Raw genomic sequence first — 18330 nt, forward strand, 5'->3', positions numbered from 1 at the left:
GGCTGGAGAGGAAGTAGTTGTATTGTAGGAGTCGGGTCGACTGCCTCAAAAAGCACTGTGACTTGTGTTTCGGCTTGGAACATCAAGAGTCTAGCATTAGATATTTAGGTGCACCCTTGAAGAGGCTCTCTTCCTTCAAAGGTGATTTTTTTTTTGGCTTTTCTGAATATAAAAGTTAGATGGTGTTTCTATTGTTGTAGACGGTTCTTGCTATTGAATTTGTCATAGATATTGCTCTTCTTTTTTGACTTGTTCCTTTTTCTTGAGAAAAATTCTTCTTTGCTTTCTAAATTCAAATTCATTTTTTTTTCTTTTAATTGCTTATGCTTTCTTCTGCCTTTTTTCTCTGTTAATGTTATATTCTTGAGTTTTTGTGTTAATTACTTTGATTTATATTAAGCAAATTGTTTGCATATTTAGAAAAACCATGATTTGTCTTCTATTGCAATTTTTTTCTTTCCATTTAGTTAATAGGTGGAATCGATAAACTGGATCAAACTGAATTTTTGGGGTCAATTTGAATCGATTTTTTTTAATTAGATTGGTTTGGTTTTGGTTTCAATTGTAGGAAACCAATTTAAGTTGGTTTGATTTTGAAAATACCCTAAAATCAATCTGAACCGAACCATGTGCACCCCTAAGGGCGAGAGAGACTAAGAGAGGACATGTAGCTGTCCATCATCATTGTCATTGCGTCGTTGGTGGCGGCGGCGATGATGAAGTCCTAACCCTAGAGTGAGAGAGGTGACTTAGGAGGCGAGTGAGGGTTGGGCAAAGCCGTGAGGGGTTAATCGTCTTGGACCGAGTGGAACTAGGCAGTTCCACATGGTTCGGCTAGTTTGACCTAGTTCTTGGCCCAGACCAACTTGGAAGGCCATTCCATCTGGTCGGCATGCCCCGAACCAGATGGTTTAGGATGGTTTGGCGATCTTTGAAGAAAGTTGTAAAAATGGATTTTTAAAAAATTGCTCTAACATCAGAGGTGGCCCTTGATAGAAATAATCTCTGTTATTATGGTTATGTGAATAATATGGCTTAGGATACCATGGATGGGCTATGATTAAGGTCCACAATCTCGATGTCGGGTACCATATTGGTACCTTACTAGTTTGGTATGGTATAGTTAGTATTAGTACGGTAGCTCTTTAACCATTTTTCTCAATTTTTATCTAGGTATGCCTCAATACAAGTCAGTATTCTTTTGTATGGGTCTGCATACACCTTGGTACGCTTTTGTATTGGGCTTCTACCAACTCAAAGTTGAGTTTCGTATCGGTTTTCTTCTGGTACGGTATGCTACGTCCTGTAACCTTAGACCATGGTTGTGATAACTTTACATGTGATTCCCTGTCATTTAAATGATACAAAATTTGTAAAGCTAGTAAAATTGGAGGATAAAGGGATGAGCAAACTCCCTAGGTCAAAGTTGGAAAGCTGGGTGCATGGGAAGATGTATTTATGTATGTATTTATGTTTCTATCCTATCTATTTATTCTATCTTTCTTTCTATCTATCGTAACTTCTACTAAATTTGCTTTCCCTGGTCTGCCTTAAGCAATGGCCATGCGAATTCATTGTTTCAGTTTTCATTGTGGAGCACAAATTTATGATATATAGGCTAAACTTAAGCACAAAAAATTTTAACTAAAAGAGTTCTTTTTTTTGTTTTTAATTTTGGATGTTTTCAGGAAACGGTTGGCTGCTTAGCTTCTCTTCTCGGGAGCAAAAGCATTCATAGGTTTTTTCTTTCATTATTGGAAAAGTTTGATTTAGTAGGTTCTTTAGTTGAATCTAAAGAACTGGAAGATCCAATTCAAGATGCTGATAAGAAGGAAGAGGGAGAAGAGTCAGCCAATAAGGAGAAACATAAAGAAAATAGGTAATAAGCATTTCTTATTTTTTATAACCACTTTTTAGTTGTTTGTGTTCTTTCTGCACAATGGATAAGCATTAGGATTGTTTATCTAAACATAGCTAATGATTTTAATGCTCCACATGTAAGACTAAAATGAGGGTAACATGGTCTATATCTGTTGAATATCTTATGCTATTTGAGTTTTATCTCCACTAGAAATACCCTCTTGTATGTTACTATGTGATGCAGTTTAATGTATGCATCTCAAATGAGAAGTACATCAGTTCCTGGTAAGTTTAATGGTAAAAGTTGCATACCAAAAAAAAAAAAAAGGTAGTGGATGTGCTGATTAATGGGAATCCTGATTAAAATGGAAATCAATGTTAGGTTCTTGTCTGAATAAAATGGCATTAAGTAGAAACATGAAGGCCACATGCCATGATGAGGACTACTGGAGAAATGAAGCCATTATGGAGAGTCGCATCTTCCATTCTATTTTCCAAGTTTGCCTTCAACTGGCTTTCTCCCAAATGTATAGGAGAATGATGAGTTATTTTTCAATAAAATTGGAGTTTGTTTATAGACCTCAAGTTGTGTTTTTACCAAAAAATATTTGTATAATAATCTAAGCCATTCAAACACAAACTCAAGGTATCAGTGCATTTGCATGTTTGTTTCTTTCTCCTTTTCGAGAATTGTAGCCAAAACTCTACTGCTCTTTCAGATAACAGCTATGGAATTGAACATGGAATTCCATTTTATTGTATAAACTCCTTGTTGCTTTTTTAAATAGCTTGGAGGAAGAAAATTGAAAAGAGCATGCATCTAGCAAGCATCATCTATTTAAGTAAAATCATCAAATGAATATGACCATGTCTGGTACTAGGATGTTGTGTGAAAATACGCACAAACAACACAGGCATGCCCATTGATGGGGAGATCTGAATTCAGAAGCCACATTATTGATCTAAAGGATGCATATAACAGAACAAGAGTGTATGCAACCAAAATTGCCGAGTGCATTTGCTTGCGCCTGATGCTTGTATGTACATATGCACATATGCTCAAAACACCCAGCCATATTCTTATGCAAAATATCACATGTTTTATAAAAATTAAGTTTTTAATATGCTTTAAAAGCAAGTTGAATGTCTTTGATGATTCTTAGTTTCTTACCTATGTATATTATTGGACAAGCATTGTTCATGTCTAGATATCTGAAAAAACAAATGGACCAACATTTAAAATACAGCTGGCAAAATCAATTTATGATTTTATTGCAATGCTTGAAAATAAAATGTTAATGTTAAGTAGAAAACATAATTTTTTTTAGTGTGCTAGCAACAAATTGAGTCATGTGATGCTAAAGAACATGTATGTTAGCAAAACTGATGGTATCTGGGAATGTAGTTATGTTTTAGTTCACTATTTCCTCTTAATTATGTTGTTTTGATTATTTAACTACTCTTGATATAATTCTTTGTACCTGTGCTCTAGTAATCTGTTCACAAACAAGGCATCTTGACTTTATCTTGGAATTTTTGTTTTAAATGCATTTAAAATGCTAATTTCAAACTTGATATGGTTGGCCGCTTAGTTTATGGTTTTTGCCTTAGAAATGATCTGGACAGTGAGAATTATCAGTGATTTCACCAGTATTACATGCATATCTGGTTAATTTTTTATGTACATGAATTGTTTATATGTGCCAGATGAATGAGGTTTCCTATTTTTGTCTGACTAGTCATTTTCAAGAGTAGCAATTTTTAAGTTTCACAAGTATATCTTTAAACAATTAATAGTTCAGTTTTTGACATTTATTATAATTAATAATGCAGTTAATTTTTAAATATAAATGGTGTCATGTTTTTAGATTTGCTACCTCCATTCATCATTCCTCTAAGAACAGATTGCAGATGGCTTGTCAAGTGAGTAATAAAAGAGTTCTTGCTCTAAGGATGAAGTTGGAGTGAAAAATAACAGTCCAAGCCCTTCGATACCAAGTGAAACAGTATAATGAAGATTGCCTGTGTGCTTATGGCCATATGGGACCTTTAATAACATGATCTTTTTACCTTGCATGAAATTTTCTAATCAGTGCTGTTCACAATTCCCTTTGGATCCAGCATAATCACACGTCATCATAATGAGTTCATAAAGTAATATTTCTGGAAATGCACTTTAGTTTCTACTGATTTATAATTAATTAACCATTAATATTTCCAAAGGTATTATGAGTTTATGTTCTTTGTTTTTTTAGGGTGCAGACCAGGAGGTTAATGCAAATTTTCTCTAATGCAGGTGTTTGGTTATGGAACTTGTATCCTCATTTGTTGAAGCAGCTGGCGAAGATCTCATCAATATATTTTTTGATTTTGTCAGGTCTTCTTTATTGGTAGTCTTCAGATAACTCTTCTCCCTTTGAAGCATTAGAAAAATATTTGTTCTGTTACTGCTAACTAATTTATCCAAATAAATTTGTATTTCTTGCCAGGTTTGTGATGGGCGTTGTCAACGTGAAGCATACTTTACTTTGTGTAAAATTTTGAAGGTCAAGAGAATAAATTTTGCTACATGGTGTTCAACATGATATGATCATTGCGCTTAAACAAACTTAGTTCTTTTGCCATGCAGGGGCACAGTTGGTTTTGCTCAGCTCGAGTTAATGAGTTAATTGATCTGTTTAATAGTGTTAAAAACCCTGCAGACAGTATGGCATTGAAAAATCGTTTGTCATGTTACCATTTTCTTTTGGTTCACATATTAAAGGTGAGAATGGAGAACTTTGTCACTGTTGCCTACTTGATGCATGTGTATTTGGGCTTCAAAACACTTAATTTTTGGTTTCTTGTTAGTTTTTATGATGTAGATCATGGTTAATTGTATGGATTCTCAATTTAAAATGTCCATGATTAATTTTGCATTGGCAGGACCGAGGCTTTGATCCTTTTGAAAGGAGAGTAGACAAACTCTATATGAGTGACCTTGCAACATATGCATGTTGAACATGGAAAGTAGTTTAATCTTAAACAATAAAAACATGAAAATCGTCAGAATAAAATTAATCATTTGATATATAAACAAAATAATGATATATGTACCAACCTTTTCATCAGCTGATGGAACTCATAACCATCATTCCTATCCTTGTTTCTCTTGTATTATTCATGTATATAACACACGGTAATATTAAATCATCCATCTCATAGTCTCTTTTACTTCACTTGCGTCTGATGTTAAGAAACTTAACATTAAACAATAAAATGATTGTTGTACTTATATTTCTGTTGAACTTATATGAGTCATAGATATGTAAAATCAAAATCCTATAGCATATTCATGGTAAATTATAGGAGAGTGAGGGTAAAAGAAAGAGAATGGATATGAGATGGCTAACTGAACATAAGGTATGGACCTTGTTTATTATTATTATTATTATTATTATTATTATTATTATTATAGTTATAGTTATTTTAACCCCCTTGAAAAGCGCATACCCAACAATGTATGATAGATTCTGATATTTATTAAATTGAATGATTGAAATCCATTGCAGTCTACATGGAACCAGTAATCTTTCAAAAGGCATAAAATTTTTGCATTATGTGTGTGTGTGTGTGTGTGTGTGTAGAGATGGATGATCTAGGCTTGTTGGACAGGTCTCTTTGAAATCAACAGTTAATATGTATGCATGTATGTAGGTATGTATATTGGATTTTGATGATCTTAGGCTTGTTGATACATAATGGACATTGGTGAATTCTGGTGTTTTCTGGATCAAAAGTAGCCGAAAGTTATAGCTTAATTTAATAATAACTATCTTCCAAACTTTTTTGGGTTTTGAATTATTAGTAGTTTAACTAAAGATGGTGAGGATTTCTTTAGTTAGATTTAAAATCTGCTTTTGCCTCTTAATACAAGTTATGTTCATGCTTCAGTATGACTTAATTTTTAAAATGATTGAACAAGGCATGACAGTCTTCACTAAGGGATACTTATAATATTTTATTTATTAATGTCCTCCATGTTATAGATGCAGTTTTATTTAAGTTACAGTTACTTAAAATAACCTAACCTGTAATCATATTTATAACCAAATCCAATGGAATGAAGCTTGCCAATTGCGGTTGTTGATTATTTTCATTTTTCAATGTCATGGGAAGCACAGGTGTGAAATTTTGGGAATGTTAAGTGGAGGTAGGAAATCTGAGAGCTGCATCTCTTCAGAGACGTCTCCTAGTTAAAATTACTTATATCAGTTTTTAACTTGAGTTCATTACCACTTTGCCTCTTTTCTTTGTAATGTATTCATTCTGAGTAACAAGTCTTGAGAGTTCAGATCCATCTCAAATTTTCTAACTTAAGACTTTGTTTCCTGACATGGAATCTAGTTGTATTTTACCAGCGTGGCATGAAAGTTCAGTGCCCTTAAAACCCATGCTTTTCCATAATAGTCAGGCTTCTTGTTTTCATGATAACCCTTCCAGCAATCTTGTTTTCACAAGCAGAAGCAGCACATCAAGATTGATTTTCACTTTGTTTGGCATTTCTGTCTAGCTGCTGGTAATGTTTTGCATACAGTCCTTCAGGTGATTTGCAAGCCATTTTGTGAGACCTATGCTACCCTGTGCTTCTGTTATTTGTTGGGATTTGTTATTTTTGTTTTTGATATTCCATCAGTTTGGAGGGAAGATATTAGAGAATGGAGATTGTAATCTATGCTACTGCTTAACACATACATGAAGACCTACATCTTGCATGTGTGGGCACATGCTTGAATTCTTTGGACATGCATGATGCATCTGCTAAGTCAAGTTATATCACCATGAACCGAACTTATTATCTTTTATAGATTTAACCTTTTGCAGTTTTATATATTCTTATAAAGCTTCGATAATGGATTCGTTAAATATAACAACCCAATCTTCTCAAGTTTTAGTTAATAACCTCAAATTCTTAGAATCAGTTATTAAGACGAAAAGAGATTTTATCAAATGCTGAGGTTTTGTTTGATTTATTTATCCACAAAGAGGCTCTTCCACACACTATCCTATACTTAATTCTTTCCCTAAAATTTCCCTAAATTTGAAAGTTCAAACAACACCAAAGCTCCCATTTTCATGTAGTTTTTGAATATTAGCTTTTGGATTTTCTACTTTTTTAGTCAGAGCCACCTCGGCTATTGTCCAACATGGCATTGTTCATTTGTCTTGTTGACTGCTATGTCTACTACTCGACATATAGATTCCTGGCATTATGGTAGTTGTATTTATCTATACACGCATGGAATCTCTGTGATGCTTCAAATTGTTGAGGTTTCATTTGCGGGAGGAGCATGTAGTTCACTCGGTTGACAATAAAGCTTCTCTAACCTTTAATTTTCAATTCTTTTGCAGAGAAATGAGGAGAACATGAACACAAAGGCATTTTTAATTCTGAATGAGATTATTCTCACACTAAAGGTGTGGTCACTACCCTGCCATGGATAACATTATTTTATTATTCATATATTATTTTACAGTTGTCTAAAAATTGTAATTTTCTTTCTTTTATGTCTATCAATTTTTATTTTTTGGAAGGTAGGCCTCATATGAGTCATAATTGCCCACGCAATTAGTAGGAATGGTAACCAATAAGTTGTTCTTAGCCAAATTCAATTTAGTTTAAGAGAAGCAAAGCTCCAATCATCAATGAGTCAGTTATTTATCTTTCATATTTGAGAAAAATATTGAATGCCTATACAGGGTATTGGTTCTGTAATAATCTTTTTGCAACATGAATCTGTTTTTAATATAGTCAGACAAGTCAACATGGGTCTTACCCACCACTATGAACTCTAACAAAGGTTCTGTCATACATGAAGTCACAAACCAACAATTTACATACAGATGTTTGGAACATGCCTGTCTGCTTCTTATGAAAAAAAGGGGGATTATTTAAAAAAAAAAGAAGAAGGTGCAATTTGTTTAGGAGGAAATTTGACAGGAAATTTGACCATTCTCATTGCACGATATCAAAAAAAAAAAAAAAAAAAAGGAATATTGACTGATAGAGGGATCACTGGTAGCATCAACTTACATCATTTCATTTTTATCAAATTGCATGCAAGCCTGAAAAACATTCGTATAACATGTTGAATTAGTGTGTGACTACATTATTCATTCCAGGATTGAGAATATGGTCATGCAAAACATATGTGCAGCTTAACATGCTTTAAGAGGAGAATGAAGTTAGGCTTAAAGAAACACTGTCTTGCCTCATTTTGCATGGAAACTACAACTGTTATTGTTCTCGTGGATGCTCGCTTATTACTAAGAGGTCGTTGTGCCTCACAGGAAGTTTTAAGAAAATTAAATTTATTGGCTCCTTTATGAAGATTGGGTATAAGACAATAATCTAAGGCAAGTGCCCCTTCTCTGGTTTTAAATGAATTATACTCATGAGTCATGACAGATCAAGAAAATCTAGTGCTTCATATATGTAATGGGATTTTTTTAATGATAAATGTTTGTTTTGCGTTGCATATGTCAAAATTAGTTTGGTATCATCTTGTATTATCGAAAAGAAGAACAGCTTTTTAGAAGTAATCTAAATATTGCATCACAAATGTAAATAAATGTCCAAATGTCCCTTTGTCATCAAAAATTCCAAAGCTTTTGTATATTTCTTGTAGTTACTGTTGGTCCAGAATTTCTCACCATCTTTCACTCAAATATGTTGTCCATCTTGTCTCTGTAAAATGCTTGCTAAATACTCGAATAGCACATGGTCCAATGAGCCCAAAGCAGAAACAGGCGATTCACATGAAGAAGAAATGGTAGCTTAGGTTTGATAATGCAATTATTAGGTTGCATGTTTTCCCACATTTTTTTTTCTGTTGCTTTTATCCATATTTTAGTTAGGCTTTACGAATTAGAATTTAGAAGTGGGTACATAAATGTTACATACTATACAAGATATTAACTGTGTTACAGTGATGTGCAGGCTGGCATTGACAAGGTATATGGTGTGGTGTAACATGCCAGTTCTTAGCATGCACTGCCATGCGGCTATGCCACATGCCAGTACATGCCAATCAACAATTTAGTCCTTAGTTATATTTTATCTATATTATGATTAAGACATAATACAGGATTAGTGTTTTAGATGAAGTTGAATATTAGCCTAGGATTTGGCATTATTGCAAATTATATTATTATCCATTTTTGGCCAAGTTAAATACATATTTGATCTATGATACGCACATTGAATTTCTTATTGTTAAAATATTTCATATTAGTTCAAGCTATTCAATCTATTATACAGATATCTTCAATTTTACTTTCTTAACCTTATGCAGTCCAAGAAAGAATCTAGAAAACTAGCATATGATGTACTCCTGACTATAAGTGGCAGCTTAAAGAACCCTCAGTCTAGTGATGCAGAATCGGATCTTCAACGGCTATTTAGTATGGTAATGTTACCCACACTGATCCCTCATAGACTGTCAGAACTGTCTCATCCATATATGCAATTGTGTTAAACCATTTTACCCTCACAATGTATTCGTGTAAAATGGTTATCTTTATTGTTTTAATCATTTCAATATTTTTAGTGTAATGATAGTTCCATGATTCATTGGACGGAAGGGACAGATAGTACCTTAAGAAAATATAATTAGAGATTCCTGCAAGAACTTTTATAATTAGGATTTAGAATTTGCTTGAATTACAATGCCATGGTACCAAGACCACTGAGTTCTGTGCAAGCCCTTTTTTCCTTTTTTTTTTTGTTGGGTTTCATTTTTCCTTTCTAAAAGCTAAACTTGCTGTCTTTAGAATTATTTTTAAAATTTTTCCCAATGTTCACATAGATTGTACCACTTGGTTATTTTTGTTGTTATTATATTTTTTATTTCCATTTACTATATCAATTTATTGTTAGCATTTTCATCTTCAGAAGTGTGCATTAGATTCTGGTCTTTAGGAAGAAGCAGATGGATAACTTACCTGCTCCTACATTTAATTGTTAGAACCTGAGATTTATATCAACCCCATGGGCTGTCACAGAACTTAGATGGATCTATTGATTGATTTATGATTTATCTAGGGATATATGCAGATAATCATTTAAAACATGTTTATGTACCACTTATTTTGCCCTCTTCCCATTTCCTAAGTATCTTTTTAGCTAATATAACAAAGCATGTTATCTGTGTTGAGGATGTTCCTCTTACATATCTCTGCATCATAAGCCGCTGCTAGCATACATTTAAGTTAATTTTATTCATTTTATTTCAATTTGCAGGTGATGGGATATCTCTCTAGTTCGTCTCCTCACATAATAAGCGGAGCAATATCTGCACTTTCATTGCTTATATACAATGATGCTGACTTTTGTCTGGCTGTGCCAAACCTGCTACCATCTGTTTTAGTTTTGCTGCAAAACAAAGATATTGAAGTTATTAAAGTGAGTTTCTGTGGCATGTTCATTTCTGGCTTTGGAGTTTGGACTTTATCTTCTAATACTAAATCTCATATGCGCAATGACATGTGATAGGCAGCTTTGGGCTTCGTGAAGGTGTTGGTTTCCTCCTTGCAGGCCAATAAACTACCGAAACTGGTCCCTGATATTGTCAATGGAATTTTGCCATGGTCATCTGTTTCAAAACATCATTTCAGATCGAAGGCATGTGCCACTTGAGCAATGTTTTGGTTCTTTGAATGATATCTGTTGTCAATTTATTTCCTCTCCTGTGAAATCTTGTCACACGATTAAGAAACTACGCCAAATTGCAGGTTGCGGTCATCCTTGAGATCTTGATAAGAAAGTGTGGTTTTGATGCCATCGACATTATTGTGCCTAAAATCTACAAGGCCTTCATTAAAACCATTGAAGAGGTAGAGTTTCTTTTTGGATATGACCATAATACTAGGAAGAAATGATCGTAATTATTTGCCACTTTAACCTATGCAAAGTGGTCATGGTAACAGTTGTCTTATATCTATTATATTGTAGCATAAAAAGGCTTGTATTTGATTGTATTGGATAACAATGACAGATGTAGGGTATGTTCACTCTGTCGTTATAAATTTTAGCTTTAAGACTTCTTACAGGTTGCCAGTTAGAATGGGTGAATTTATTCTTGAGCACATAGGGCCAAACTTGAACCTTTGGTAATTCCTTTTACATACCTCCATGGAAAAACTGGAGCACCTTCATGCACCGTCTATGCAGCATAGAAAGCTCACATTGAACAAGACCAAATATGTGGTATTTGCACTCTGTTATTATAAACTCCAACTTCATACATGCTCATGATTTACTACTTGGAGTTTGTTGGTTTGCTTTGAAAATCTTGGGGCCAAGAAGCATGCCAAGCTTAAATAATTCCTTTTTATGATGTCATGAACAGACTTAGGCACATGATGCATGCACCCTTCCTTCCAAAATCCAAACACTCAAAATTCACATGGCTACTTATATGAAGGCATAGATTCTTGCATACACCTCTAAACTATGCAATTACTGGAAAAACTTGCATGCATAAATCAATCAGAAGAGTATATTTACAAATGAATGGATATTTTACCTGTTTCTGGATAATGGTGCCTCTAGACCTAATATGTTTATCAAGTCAGTAAGGGTTAGCAGGTTTCCAACCTAGGCTAGGCTAGGAGCAAGAGAGGAACAATAGTGAAGAGTTTTGACCTAGGCTATGAGCAAGTTTTTCCCCATCCTTTGCCTTTTCCTGCAACTACCTATCTCAGATCATCTGTACATTCAGTCTTCGTTAACTGGTCAGCATGAGCTCTATTATTACTTGAAGACCTGGCTAGTCAAGTATTGAGGTGTGAAATGCAAATAATAATAATAATAATAATAGTAGTAGTAGTAGTAGTAGTAGTAGTAGTAATAATAATAATAATAATAATAATAATGCAAATGACCGCATGGCTAGACGTCTGCATATGAAGCCATGAGGCTTTGATTAATAACTAAGCTCCTAGTTTTAAATTATGTGCTTCTTTTGTTTCCCGAGGATTTAGTGACTTCAAGAAAATATGTATTTATTTAAGGGACCTGCATCTTGTGCCAAAAGCCCCACAACACATCCACACCGCACCCCGCACCCCCCTCCCCCCGAAGAGAAGGGGGGGCGTAGGGGAATGGGATGGTACTGCTGTACACTACCATTTTGACAGGACACTAGGATCTCAGACACCTATAGGACACCGATTTCCTTGAATTAGGACATCTCGGTCCATCCCAACTGTCCCTTTTACATCCCTATTGAACATGGGTCGCACTGGGATGGACCAAGACATATTTTGTTTTTTTTAGTCTTTTCTTCTCTTGTTGAGATTGGCTGTTTTGGTATATTGTCGTTGTACCAACCCGATACTGTGCCATGATAGAAGCAAACCAGGAAGGCACCTGGTATCGAGATTTTTAAACCCTTGTGTTTGGATGTATGGGTGCAAGCCTCTGCACACGCATATACGTGCACACAACCACATAATATTCATGTTCGGTGGATTTGTTATACATTATCTTTCAGTTTCAAAAAATGTTATTGCATCATTGTGTAGGACAAGTCAAATGATTACATAATATTAGATGAGTAAGAAACTATTTTATTTAACATTTATATCTAATTAATCCTACTATAGATATGAAGCGATGGTAGATGAGTTTCTATATTTCAAGATTTTAAATTCTGTGGGACAAAGGTGTTCTGGTTTCTCCATGGAACAGGACACCCCCCTATCTCGTTCCGTCCTGACAACAATCCTGATCATGCATCTCAGTGGATATCCTCCATCTTTTTCCCCCTTTTCTTTCCTTTCTTTCTTTCTTTCTTTTTTTCTTTGTTCCTTCTTTTCTTCCTGTTTTTCTACTTTCCTTTCCTTTTTCTTTCTTTTTCTTCTCCCTTGCTTTCTTTTTTTTATTTTTCTCTTTCTATCCTTTTATTTTTCTTTTTCTTCATCTTTCCTTCATTTCCTTCTTTCCTCTTTCTTCTTCTCTCTCTCTGCAAGGATGGGTTTCATAGTCACGAGATCGTTCGGGTTCCATTTTCTCATAGGAACAAGATGGGACGGTCGAGACGCTCCCTGTCCCGTCGAGACATAAAATCTTGCTATATTCAATAATCAGTTTTTGGTAAGAAATTTGTGTCTTATATAAAATACTGTACTATAAGTCAGCATCTGGTGGGTTATTGATATGCCTGCCAGCCATTAACAATCGAGACCACCATTCACCTAATCATTCTGAACCGAACAATTTTGGCTGTGTCGAACCATAGCTGCGGGATATCGGTCCAGTTCCGACATGAAAAATGGCACAGTGGCCATCTTAGAGGGAGGGAGAAGAAAGAGAGGAAGAGAAAGAGGGGGGAGAGGAAGAGAGGGCCTCCACCAGTCGTCGGAGGCCGTCGGAGCTCTTTTTGAGCTCAATAAGGACGGAGGGAGGGAAGAAGAGAGGGGGAGACCTCATCGGATCACTAGAGATCTTCGGAGACCTCGGACGAGTAGTGATGCCGCCGTGAGCTCTCTGATAGCCGGCGAGCTAGTGCCGAGGGAGCGGAGGGCGGCCAAGGCCAGAGGAGGGCCTCCGTCCTCTAGTTTGAAACAAGGTTCACCCCTGTTTTGATTTTTTTTTTTAAAAAAAAAATAAGCGAACTCGGCAACTATGTTGTCGACTTCACCTTTTTTTTGAAAAAATTTTGGTTGAAGTCAGCAGATCGAGAGGTGGCCAAGGTCAGAGGAGGGCCTCCGTCCTCCAGTTCAAAACTAGTTTGCCGACCTCAGTCGAAATTTTTTCAAAAAAAAAAAAAAGGTTAAGTGGGCAACATAATTGCCGACTTCATTCGTTAAAAATCAAAAAAAAAATTGAAATAGGGGCAAACCCCAGTTTCGAACTGAACGAGGACGAAGGCCCTCTTCCAGCCTCGGCCGCCCTTCGCTCCATCGGTGTTGGCTCGCCAACCGTCAGAGAGCTCGCGACGGTGGCGCCGTCCGTTCGGAGGCCTCTGAGGGCCTCCAATGATCCGGTGAGATCTCCCCCTCTCTCTTCTTCCCTCTACACTTACCAAGCTCGAAAAGGGCTCGGATGGCCATTAGAGGCCCTCTCTTCCTCTCCCTCTCTTCCTCTCCTTCTCCCCCTCTCTCTCTTCCTCTCTTCTCCCTCTCCCCTTCTCTGCCCTGTCGGTTCACATTGGTCCGATCCGATACGGACCCGTACCGACTCGTAATGCCAGCCGGCCGACATGGGTCTCGGTTCCGGCTTTGGGAACCTTGATCGAGACCAATTAAGATGCTAAAAAAAACTTTATTATGATTAGCGTCAACATGGGGAAAGTGAGTGACCCTTCTGGCCCTTCACAACTTGGTTTGAAACTTTTTTTTGGTTAGGGGCAGGGCTACCCCCTATTTTATGCTCAAACATTCTACTTGGTGTCAAGGATAAGATGGTACTTCTATGGTAGTTTGATTCTTAGTTATTGATCACTCATCTTTCATATACTAACAACTGTTTGCACCACTTTGCCTTGACAGTTTGCTTCATGACTCATCTTTTAATTGAGATGACCAAAATATAGTTCAAATTGCAATCAGTGTATATTTGATGAGCATGCAAACTACAAAGAGTATAATGACATACCAAGATATAATGACTGACTACTTTGCACGTGGCAAAGTGTATGTGGGCCATCAAGATAGATGATCTAGAACATTGTCTTCTGCTTCCAAAGTTTCACGTGTCTTTGATACTTAAATTCATTAATGAAAATTGGTAGTTTGTTTGTTATTTCCACGAATACATGATGCATGGGTGATAAGTCCCCAGACATCTGAGGTCTTTTAAGGATGTGAAATTGTGAATATTAAAAACTTTTTCCTCGCACAGTCACACCTGTGCATGGAGAGAGGGAGGGAGAGAGAGATTCATATTTATGATGGAAATTTTAACCTATCAATTTAAAATCAAACTATATAACATCTAAATTGAAAATTTGTACTTCTAAAAGAATCTAGAGCTTCAAAAAAACCTGGATATAAAAACCTATACAATTTGGAGGTCTCTTACCTAAACATCAAGTGGGCACAAAGCACCAATGAAGCTAGAATTCTAAAATATTAGATGATCATTTAAATTGCTCATCCATAATAGTGAGACATCTTGAAAAGTCAAGGCAAATTGGAATTGATTTACATGTTTCTAGACCATACAAAATCAAGACCTTGTGTCATTGCCATTGAGGTTAAATATTTTGGAACATTTGATGCATCGGTAGGAAATCTCCAAAACATATGATTCCTAGGATATTTAGATGTTTTAGGTTGTGCTTTTCATTGTTGATCTCATAAATGATAAAACTGGGCTTCAATTCTACTAATAAGATTCTATCTCAACTGTGCATGCCAATAGCACTTTTTTGTGCTGTTGTGCGGACAACGTTCTAGGGAATTTCATGCTCTATTCCTGCTTAGTAGGGGAAACTGGGTAGGTATCACCAGTTTTCTCCCTTCCAATCAAGTGAGAGTGATCAAGAACGTGCGAGGAGGTTTAGAAGCAAATGCCAAAATTTTAGTGTCATCAGACTACCAATTGCTTCTATTTTATATGCATACGTGTTAAATTGTCATAAATCTTGTTTGGAACAGTTTATTATAGTGGTTTTCTTGGCTCACTATCTCATTACTAAAGGTTCCTTAGCTGGAGGATGTTTTGCTTTCACTGCGTACCTGCTGTAAAGAGCTGCTGTTCTTGCCCAACTCCCAAATACTTGAGTTGATAAATATTGATGAGACCTTTTTCTGCTACAATGACTTAATATATAAATTACTTTTGTAACAATCATTTTAAGTGCTACATCAATGTTTTTTTTCTAAGGTGCCTATACTGGAAATAAGCAACTTTGTAGTTTACCATCAAGGAACTATTTGAAATGATCAGAATACAGATGAACAAAATACTTCTAAAAACACATTATTATTAAGGTTGGGAAAGATCCCGTGCTGTCTTCTTGAATCATAAACCAATGCCCTGCATTTTATCATGATGGTAAAGTTTTTTCATGTTCTAATATATGGCAGCATTATTGCTTAATAATGCTGCCATGCATAGACTTTAATATCTTTATTGTTCTGGTTTAGTTTTAAATCACAAGGGTGTCCTGAGGAAGATGCTGCTTTATAATTGCATTGGAATGCATTGTCAACCTTATGTCAATTGTAAAGAAATTGGTGCTGAATATCTAGCCAAAGAAATTTGGGCAAGAGAAGGGCTTGGGTTGAAAACTATCAAGCTAGTTGGTGGGTAGGGAAATCTGTGTTATCCATCACAGTTTAAACTTTAAACCCATCCTAACAAGGAACAACCCTCCAAAATGCTCTGGACTTGGACCCTACTCAGAGAGGTGGATGGTTACTTGGACTTGAGGAGTTATGTTCATATCCAAGGAACAAATAAGCCGAAGAGATGCAGCCCATTGTAGTTGCCAGTTTGGAATTTTATACATTTTAATAGCCAATATGAGACTTTCTGTTTATATGAGTTTTTCACAGGCGAGAGTTTTTGAAATATACATTCTTGAGTCAAATGGTGTGCTATAGAAGTGCACTGAGCTTGTACCTTGTGTCAATGTGAACTGCTACACATCATCTTATTGTTGAATCTGAATTAGTTATCATGCTTCTAATCATGTCCTGCATGTCCTTAGAATTCCCCAGCAATTTTTGATGATACTCTTTAACCGCAGGGTCGCCAAAGCAAGAAAAATCCTAAGGGAGTTGCCAGTTCAGAAACAGCAGTGGAGTTGGCAGATTCAGTCACAAAAGGGTATGAGATTCCTTAGTTATGTATAAACTATATATTTTCGTGACTCAAGTTTCCTTAAATGATATTTATGTCATTTGATTCTTTGATTATCCAGAGGGAAGAAAAGGGTGCTCGATGATGTAACTGGATCACAGGAGAATAATTCCAGGGCAACTTCCAAGGATCAGAAAGGGAGAAGAAAGAAACAAAGGAAAGACATCTTAAGCATGAACGAGACTTGTCAAACTGCTGGTCGAAACCAATTGATAAATGGTGCAAATCCTAAAAATTATGAGAGTCTACTTAAAGCACAGTCACGAGCGAACAAAAAGAGTAATGTGATTGAGAAACCAGAGGGGCGCAGTAGAGCCACTGGTGAACATAGAAGGGACAGCAAGAAGCTGAAGCATGCCCCAGCACATTCCAAGTTTGATGCATCTGCCAAATCCAACAAACATAATAGGTTAGGAAATTGACGACGAGGAGTTAAATGAGTTTCATAAGCATTTGGAAGATGGAGATATATGTGAGTGAGAGTCATCAGTCATGTCTCATGTCTCCGGGTTCATGGGTGGTATGTGGTATTTGCTTGGAGAACGTCTGAGCCATTGAAAGTCAGCACTCAAGCTGGGAACCAGAATTTTGCTGGAAGGACAACACACAACGTCTGAAAGTGATATGGAAGGTCAGGTGCTTTAACACATGCGGGGAGAAGGCAAAGTCATATTTTCGCACCTTGATCACCATATCAAATTTTGGCCTCACCCATGACACATCTTTTTGACTGTTCTCCCATAATGATGTGTGATCTGAGTTTTTTTGTTCTTTTACAAAACCATAAAAACTGTAAGTAGATTACAGTACATTATTTTCAATGCAAAATCTTGGTTTATAAGATAGATTTTTTGTTGTATTTGGGAAGAATTATCAGGTAGGTTACATAATCCAGAAATATCTTGTTGCGCCATGAAGTAGATTGAATCACAATTTATATAATCCCTTGTTTTTGTTTACATTGCAGTGGACTTATCTCTCCTTCACCCCTACTCTCCCTTCTTAATACTACCTTTCTGTTTGAGTGGTCACGTTGATGCGGGCAGGGATTTTATACGTTCCTTCGCTTGGCGGTTAAGCTTCCAGAGCTTAGAAAGTACATGTAAACCGAGCTCATTAGTGAAATGGCAATGAATTTGGTTGTCGCTTCAATTTGACAGACGAGTAGAAAATTCTTGTCGGGAGGATGATCCAAACTTAGCTTAATGATAGAAAGTTACCACCCCAAGCTTAGTACTTTCTAGATAAGGAAACCTTCTTGGTATGGTTTGCAGGTAGAGAAATAGAATAAAGTATCTAGAATAGGAGGCCTCTGTAAGAATGGTGGTCGCTGTATGAATCGGCTACCATCTGTCAGAATATCACTGACCATCAAAGTGGATTACGACAAAGTCAGCTGTTTTCTTCTGTCGATGTGCCTCCAGAAAATCTAGGAGGGTGCTTAGATGTTCGGAGAATACTGGTACCGGCCATCTCACACTGGTGGAAGCTGTTTATCTGAAGCTTTCTTTTCTTCACTAGTCTGCAACGAGCCATGTGGCTCGGACGCAACGCAAGCAATGTATGGTCTATCTGCCCATGATGTCCAAGCCCCAAGATACCACAAAACAGTAGGG

The 18330-nt window shown here is 36.2% G+C and overlaps 1 protein-coding gene across 1 annotated transcript in view; it reads left to right on the forward strand.

Annotated features, from left to right (window-relative positions):
- Window positions 1-17555, forward strand: part of LOC105049143 (uncharacterized) — a 36777-nt gene extending 19222 nt beyond the window's left edge. Inside the window, exons 8-18 of the mRNA XM_010928709.4 lie at window positions 1689-1879; window positions 4157-4250; window positions 4350-4406; window positions 4490-4624; window positions 7252-7317; window positions 9195-9308; window positions 10142-10303; window positions 10394-10522; window positions 10633-10734; window positions 16602-16681; window positions 16776-17555. Of these exons, the coding sequence (XP_010927011.1) occupies window positions 1689-1879; window positions 4157-4250; window positions 4350-4406; window positions 4490-4624; window positions 7252-7317; window positions 9195-9308; window positions 10142-10303; window positions 10394-10522; window positions 10633-10734; window positions 16602-16681; window positions 16776-17136 (1491 nt within the window). The 3' untranslated portion in view covers window positions 17137-17555. The remainder of the gene's footprint in view (window positions 1-1688; window positions 1880-4156; window positions 4251-4349; window positions 4407-4489; window positions 4625-7251; window positions 7318-9194; window positions 9309-10141; window positions 10304-10393; window positions 10523-10632; window positions 10735-16601; window positions 16682-16775) is intronic.
- Window positions 17556-18330: the final 775 nt, after the last annotated feature.

The sequence above is a fragment of the Elaeis guineensis genome, chromosome 7, assembly GCF_000442705.2.
Source record: "Elaeis guineensis isolate ETL-2024a chromosome 7, EG11, whole genome shotgun sequence".
In the NCBI taxonomy this organism is placed as follows: Eukaryota; Viridiplantae; Streptophyta; class Magnoliopsida; order Arecales; family Arecaceae; genus Elaeis; species Elaeis guineensis.